Source organism: Staurois parvus, unplaced genomic scaffold (assembly GCF_062004578.1).
Source record: "Staurois parvus isolate SC_StPar_1 unplaced genomic scaffold, SC_StPar_1.0 ptg000264l, whole genome shotgun sequence".
Taxonomy (NCBI): Eukaryota; Metazoa; Chordata; class Amphibia; order Anura; family Ranidae; genus Staurois; species Staurois parvus.
The window spans coordinates 9,713,797-9,722,316 of NW_028318060.1; the positions used below are offsets into that span (position 1 = coordinate 9,713,797).

At 38.2% G+C, this 8,520-nt stretch overlaps 1 protein-coding gene across 1 annotated transcript in view; it reads left to right on the forward strand.

The window, feature by feature from the left end:
• Nucleotides 1-2,658, forward strand: part of LOC149459303 (CD109 antigen-like) — a 79,032-nt gene extending 76,374 nt beyond the window's left edge. Inside the window, exon 33 of the mRNA XM_089681384.1 lies at nucleotides 894-2,658. Within this exon, the coding sequence (XP_089537510.1) occupies nucleotides 894-1,087 (194 nt within the window). The 3' untranslated portion in view covers nucleotides 1,088-2,658. The remainder of the gene's footprint in view (nucleotides 1-893) is intronic.
• The last annotated feature ends 5,862 nt before the right edge of the window (nucleotides 2,659-8,520 follow it).

Below are 8,520 nucleotides of genomic sequence, written 5' to 3' on the forward strand. Positions count from 1 at the left end.
TTTTCACAAGTTCTGAGGCCTTCCAACAAAAAAAATATTATTTATAGCCATAGTTACATTTAAATTCACATTGTAAAGCATACGTAAGGCCAAAACCTTTTTTTGTTTTCATTTTGGATATCATAGTAAATAGTTAAATCCCCTGTTTTTGTGCTGTGTTCTTTTATTGGAGAGATTTCCCATCAACTACATATACTATGGACACAGCAGGTAGTGAGAGGAAATCTCTCTGATGTAGGTAAATTGCCCTCTTTAGAGAGTTGTCACTGGAAAAAGTATGGCCACTGGAAGATTTTGCTTCGATTGTTCTGGTGACGACTCCAGTGGTTATATTCCAGTGGAATATATTATATGAATAAAAAGTATAGATTGTATTTGTATTTCTCTGCATGATTACACCTTCATTACTGGTATGTAACAGAATTATCTGGACCATGGGGCTCAGTTTGAAGTGAAGCTCATGTTTTATTGGGAGGCACTCCATGTTTTGTTTTGTCTTATAGGTAAATTAGCTAAGTTAAATATACTTCTATGGTAGCCTGCAAACCTCAGGAAGATTGGTAGGTTTATGAAGTATCTCTTAGATGTGTGAAGGTTTATCCAGGTAATGATATAGTCACATTACATTACATTCAAACAGTGAAAGTAATTACCTGCTACTAGCTATGAAATATCTTGAGATTCCTGAGACATTATAGGACTAAAAAGTGGTACTTCACTATCAAAGCCAAATATGTCTGCATTTGTAAATACCCTCTATTTTGGAAGCCTGGATTGGTAGACCAAAACCTGGTATACTAAAGTGTTCACAATGTTTTTTAAATATGGACTAAGCCAGGACTAATGAGTTCTTTGCCTTCTCCTTCATAATCTGATTTTCTTTTTCTTTTCAGGGAACACTGTAACCCGAACATATAACTCAGCTACAATGAAAAGTATATCAGTTTGTGATTACTGCGGACCCAACTGCTCTCAATGTAGATCAGATGTGGAAGTAAAACCAACCAAGCCGCCAGCCAACAGTGCCTACCCAACTGCATTTTCCTTGCTTTGCTTCTCTATGGTTTTTCTTCTATATCTATTTTAGATATTAGGAACATAGGAAGTCTTAGTTCTGTGCCTAGTAATTAGCACTTCTGGTTGTTGGTCTTGTTGGGTTAAATTTCCACCAAGGACACTATGCGTATGGAGTTTGTATGTGAGGGTTTTTTCTTGGTACTTTCATCTTGCAATCCAAAGATAAGATAAAGTAAAATAATTAGCTTCCACCCAAAAACCTGTTCTGCAGTGTGCATGTGTATGTGTGTAGTAGTAAGGAACATTAAAGTGTGAGCTCCTTTGTGGGACAGAGACTAATGTGAATGGTTCAGTGCTGTGGGAAAATGTGCCAGACCTATAGCAATATAATATAAGATACAATAATACAAAATTATTCATAACATTTATACTATAAATGAACTTTTTATTGTCAAAAATAGGGTAGGATAACTTTAAGGGCTACCCAGACAGTTACAGCCATGTTATGGTAAATGATATTCACTTACCATGGATCATGGAATGCGGTGTGATCAGTTGCTAAATGGGTGTTAAAATCTTAAATGGTAGATTGGTATCTATGATTACCTGTGCACACTTCAACAAAAAAGTCCAGCAATTTTTCACTACTGATGATAACCTGTTTAGCATAATACTATGGGGTAGATTTTCTAAAACCTGTACACTCAGAATCTGGTGCAGCTGTGCCCATCAGCTTCTAACTTCAGCTTATACAGTTAAGCTTTGCCAATAAAACCTGGAAGCTGATTGGTTTCTATGCAGAGCTGCACCACATCTTGCACTCTCCAGGTTTAGTACATAAACCCCACAGTACTGAGCTACAGGGTTGATTTTAATTTGCTAAGGAGAGGATTACCTTCAGGCTTCTAAAAGCTTACTGTTGTCATGTTTCTAAAATTGATATTACTTAATCGCTGCAAGTAACAATTGAACTCTAAACAGATGGAACTGGTTGCTCCCTATGGAGTAAGCTATACAAGTTGCACATGGTAGTATGTACAGTAGTTGTGATCCATGTCACATGTTCACAAATCTCTCCAATCAATTGTGATTGATTACTACAAGATGCTACTGCTACTACTTAGGTAGGTAGCCTATTCAGTAGGGGGTCATTTGTTCCATCTGTTAGATAATCAATTGCTACTCCAAGTAGTTAATTGCTAGTGATTTTAGTAGTATAACTGAGCTACTAAAACTCTTCAGTTTAAATCTATGTACAAAACATTTTTCCGCAAGTAGATATATCTCCCAGATACAAGAGATTAAACCACCTGTGTAGCTGTAGCTTTAGTGATTTATTGTGATTCTAGTTCACAAAAACATTTCCCACTGTATTTGGAAAGTAAAATTCTAAGATGATATGTAAATTAGAGTGTCAAAAAACTATCTGTGCCATGACAATAGTAATGCTCAGGGTTCAATGATTAAAATTTATTCTTGCACATTTTTTAAACTTCTGTGTATTCCTTTCATGTGCTAACTACATTTATGTATTAAAATTGCATCCTATAAAGGTATTTACTGTGTTAGAGAGATTTCCTCTTACTCTCTCCACCATGAACAACTCTTTCAAATGTTAATAAACAGGTCTTTCCTGTAAAAGTTGCATTTCTCATTCCTTTAGCCCTTGTCAATGAAGCTATGTTCAGCATACAATTAAACATGACACCTACTGTTGTTTCACCCTGTTACCATATTTCTTTTCTGTAGACAATAATCACCAAACACAAGCATTTGCAACTATTCATGTGCTATTCACTTTGGACTTGACACTAAAATGTTTCTAGCATTGTGTAATATACATTATATACACAACAAAACCTTTCCTGTGGAAAAAACCCCCCACTAAAAACAGATTTAGGAAACCACTGCTGAATCTACCTAAATAAGTATAAAGGTTTTTTTGGCTATACTTCTGGGGACCCGTTTTCAGCAGACAGCAGGTTAACAGATCAGATCGATGCTGCATCCACCTAAATGGGTATAAAGTTTTTTTTTGTAAACCCATACTTTGCTTTTAAAGCCAAACTTCAGAGAAATATAACCCCCCCCCCCCCCCCCCCACAATTTAGCCACTCGTCTACCAAGCACTTTTACCCCTTCCTGCCCTGGCCAATTTTCAGCTTTCAAAGCTGTCACACTTTAATGCGCAGTCATGCAACACTGTACCCATATGAGATTTTTAGAATTCTTTTCACATAAATAGAGCTTTCCTATGGTGGTATTTAATTGCTGCTGGGTGTTTTATTTTTTGTACTATTAACAAAAAAAGCAAAATATTAAAAAAAAAAAAGTTTTTTCTTTGTTTCTATTATAAAATTTTGCAAACAGGTAATTTTTCTCCTTCACTGATGTGGCTGTACTGATAGGCAGCACTGATGGGCACTAAGGGGGGCACGGATAGGCAGCACTGATGGGCACTGATAGGCTGCACTGATGGGGTGGCACTGATGAGGCAGCACTGGTGGTCATTGATGAGGAGGCACTGATGATGCAGCACTGATATGTAGCAATGATGGTCATTGATAGGCAGCACTGATAGGTGGCTATGATGGGCACTGATGGTCAGCGCTCTCTGATGGCACTGACTGACAGCACTGACTGGCTGCACTGACTAGCAGCACTGCTTGGCACTGATGGGCTTAACTGATGGTGGGCACTGATGGGCTTAACTGATGGGGGGCACTGCTGGACACTGGTTGGTGTAACTGATGGGCACTAATGGGTGACAGTGCTGGGCACTGGTGGGTGGCACTGCTGGGCGGCACCTGACGATCAGTGCCGATCTGCCTAGTGACATCATGACGCTATGACAGCATGAGGAAAGTGCTGCCGTTAACCGGCAACTGTATTTACTCCGTGATCAGCTGTATCATTGGGCACAGCTGATAACATTGTAAAAGGCCACTGTGATTGGGAGGGCGCATTCTGGGAGCACATCATATGATGCCCTCCCAGAACTGGATAACCGCGCTGTAGCCGTCATTCAGCTATAGCGTGTAGCAAGTGGTTAATACAAATATTTGTTCCTTAAACGTAATGAAAGTAGAACTAAAGACAAGAGTTTTTTTCATTTGGGATAGAGTAAAGGAGGGTTATATCCCCTGTCAGGTTTTTTGCCATCTGTGTCCCATTCAGGAGATTTTTCTTCACTTTCTGTTCTATAGTCAAAACAGGAAGTGCGAAGAAATCCCTCAAAGGCAGGGAATCTCTGGTTGTCACCAGCATTACCTTAAGTAGTGTCACCATTGGAAGATTTTCCATTTTTACTGTTTTGGGGACAACCCAAAACTTGGGATTGTCTTTCACTTTCACTGATAACAATAAGTGTGACAAACAGATACCTTAAAAGATGTTATACTACCTCTCCACTCTAACCAAAACTAAAATAGAAATGCTTCCCCATTATACATTAAGGTTGCATTCACATGGCAAATATTGTGTGGATAGTTTGCTGAATTCAGAGGCATCTAAAATGTTTTATTTTTTTACCACAACTTTGGAAAAAATGTGTAGATTGTTTTTTCATATCTGAACACACAAATCAATAGTACCCCTCTACATTTGTGCAGGGGCTTAATGTGCAATTTAATACACATTGACATGCATTGCATTCAATCGTTGGGCTTCCGATGTATCAAATGTCCCAAAAATCAGAAGTGTTACAAAATCTTTGCCACAACGCAATGCAACATATTATGGTGCATTGCCATGTGTTGCAGCATGTTGAAACGCATGTCCATTGCCTTAATGCATTAGAGTTCTATTCAAAATGAATGCTGCTGCAACACGTCAACTCATATACAGTAAAGTGCATTACTCCACTGTGCGGTGACATGCACAATAATGTCTGTGTTCCCACAATACAGATGTAAATCAACCCCAATGCAGAATGACATGAAACCCAAGGGTATGTTTAGTGACAGGTGAGCAGTTCTGTTCATAGTGGATGAAAAGGTTACACTTTAAAAATACCACAATATGTAAAAATATCAAACATTTAATACCAAGCATAGAAGTGGGCCATCACACATGCTTACAGGGATATTGGCCTCGGTGCAATCAAAGAAGATGGTATGCAGTATATGAAACAAGGAGCAGGTGCATTCAGTGGGGTCTTCTTTTTGATGCTATGGGTCTGTTTCATACCATAGCTCTCCCTTCAGGTCCAATTGTTTACATTGCACGCTATTGCATTCTTTTCTTTTGAGGCTATTTTATGGTGGGCTGTCCAAATCTCTTTCTTTCTCTTTCACAGATCTGCCTACTTGTGTATTGCAACACTGTACTTTTGTTATTAGTTTTTTATTCATTTTTACCTTTCACTTGCATTCCATGGTTTGATGACCACCATTTTGTTTGTCTTTTGCTACTTTGTTTATTTTCACAGTGTTGCTTCTGACCTGCAATTATTTAAAGTGGGAGATCTCTGTGATCAGTTCTAGCTACTTTTTGTGATTTTTTTTTTAGTTTTCATGCAGTTTTTCCACTTTGGTGATCCCTGGGGGATGATGGTAGGAGGAGTTGTGGGAATTTAAACCTGTGCGTATCACTATTGCAAGTGTCTTCAGAAGGTTGATATTAATAAAATCACTTTGGAGATTCCTCCTAAGTCACGCTGAGTGTACCTGCTACCTGCTTAATTTTAAACCTTGTAATACCTTATAGTTAAATTAGTTTTAGGCAAAGTTAAGAAAGCTTAGATTCTCTGATAGATTTATATTGGTGTCTGTGTTCCCATTAGGAACAAAAAGTGAGGGGAATTCTACAATTTTACAGCTGTAATCAAAACATTATGGAGACACCTGTTCTATCGACAACAAATAACAATGAAACCTCTGCACCACTGGCAAAAAAATGAATGTGATTATGGGTGCTGTAGTCTTCACAATGGTCTAACTTCCACATTCGTGAACCCTATAAATATGTATATAGACCACGCTGCCAAAAACGTTAATGAAGATTACTAAACAGTTTGCCTCATATAAAAGTGCAAAAAAATTATAAATAAACACCAGTAAATACAACTAATGTCCAATGTGTCAATAAGTCCCATTCAAATGATATTATAATAAAACACAGCGCAAAAATAAATATTATTATTGAATAAAAAAAAGTCCAAATAAGTCCCAAATAAAGTCTTGTGCTCCAAAGCAAAAAAAACGTGATGAGAAATTATATACATTTTCCAGCGTGCTCACATCATCTGTGATAGTTCTATTTCACCCACACTCACCAAATCAAGTGGATTCCCAAGCTGTTATGGCTTTTGAATCAAAACACATTTAGAGGTGGGATGGGGTCTCCACAGGTGTATCTCACTTGGCGAATCTTGGTGCCTTCCAGAATGATCCCTCTCAGATCGACGAAAAATGCAAAAAAAAGGAAAAACCAATAGTGTAATACTGCATGAAACTCAAAGAACAAAACTAATGTCCATCATTGCACTCACATTGAATACATTTGTAACCAGCATAAATGCCTCCTAAACGACCCCCAGCGATCCTTCCTGTGAGTGCAATGATGGACATTAGTTTTGTTCTTTGAGTTTCATCCAGTATTACACTATTGGTTTTTCCTTTTTTTTGCATTTTTTGTTGATCTGAGAGGGATCGATCTGGAAGGCACTAAGATTCGCCAAGTGAGATACACTTGTGAAGACCCCATCCCACCTCTAACCCTAGGTTCACATCTGTGCGGGTGATGCCGCTGCGGATCTGCATGAAAATCCATGCAGCCGCACCACCCACACAGAGGAATGCGGACCAGCGGGCGGGTGCCATTAGTTCTAATGACACGCCGCCCGCACTGGAAAATGCAACCATACCGGGAACTGAGGTTCTGGTGCAGGCTGCGTTTTCCAAAGAATTGCAGGGACTTCTTCCCTGTGGGTCACGGGCATGGGAGTCCATTCAAATGAATGGGCTCTCGTGCCTGCGCAAAACGCGGCTCGCACGGCTGCATATATGTGAACCTGGGGTTAATGTGTTTTGACACTTAAGCCATAACAGCTTGGGAATCCACTTGATTTGGTGAGTGTGGGTGAAATGGAACTATCACAGATGATGTGAGCACGCTGGAAAATGTATATAATTTCTCATCACGTTTTTTTTGCTTTGGAGCACAAGACTTTATTTGGGACTTATTTAGACTTTTCTTTATTTTATAATAATAATAATTTTTTTTGCGCTGCTTTTATATTTTAACATTTTTATATCTTTTAATCTTTTGAACAGCAGCATTTGATGATTGTAGTTTATTAATTTCTTTGGCACAGGTTTTTTAATTTTTTGTTTCCATTCAAATAATAGTTGCATAAAATCAAAAAGGTAAGTGAACAGGTGCTGGTGCCATTAGTAACAGATAAACACGTGACCACTTCCCATTGCTCCAGGTGACTCCACATGGATTTACACTCACCACAATGGATGAACCTTCTATTACTAGATAGGTCTCACTGTGCTTTTTTGGTTGGACTCACTGTGTATTTTGTCACCATCTTGACCATTCACATGTATCAGGATGTGATTCCTTCCAATGCAATACACTGCCACTCAAAAATAGTATCAGGGAAAGGTTTATTGCACAAAGCAGCTGACTTTATTAAAGCTTATAAAACCTTACAATTATACCACACTCACATATGTATGTGCCTAGGGACCGGCTCCAGGTACATAGAGCATTTGTGGTTAAGATGGCTGCCTCCATCCCAAGACCAAAAGCTGGCTTGCACTCTAGACTTATCAGCTGGGGAACACTGCCTCAGTTCGTTTTGTCTGCGTTTGGATGTTTTCATTCCCAACTGAGCAGATAGAATCTTCAAATGGAACCATAATTCATCATGTGTTAGTATTCTGTTTGATGTTGACAAATGGCTAGTAATAATGCTGTAACCAACCAGAGACAAAGGCCTGTGGTTAAAGGCAAAACACACCCTGTATATACAAACTAGTTGGCAACAAAACTACCACTTAATGCACATCATATGTATTGAATAAAGTGAATGAGTTGTTCTGTGCTATATAAAAAAAAAGCATGAATAAACCAAAATGAATAAAGTATAATAAAGTGCAAAACAGAATTCAATATAGTAAACACCCAACAGAGCCTCAATCCAACACTAAGATGAATATAAATCAGGGCATCATTATTCTATGCAAACTATATGCCCTATCCCACTAAAAAGGATGACCTAATAACCATATGTGTAAAATAACGCAAAGAGCATAAACAATAAAAAATTATAAATAAACAACCGGCTGACCCCCTAACACTGGCCATAGAAAAACTGCAGATAAGGCACTAAACATGTGACATAAAGTGATAATACATGAATAAATAGTAATATATAATGAATAAAGAAACAAATAGTGGCTTGAAAGTGAATTGGCAAAAATAAAGTTCATATATGAAGTGACAGTCCATCCAGTCACCCTCAAACAGCATGGATAAAGATAAACAAAG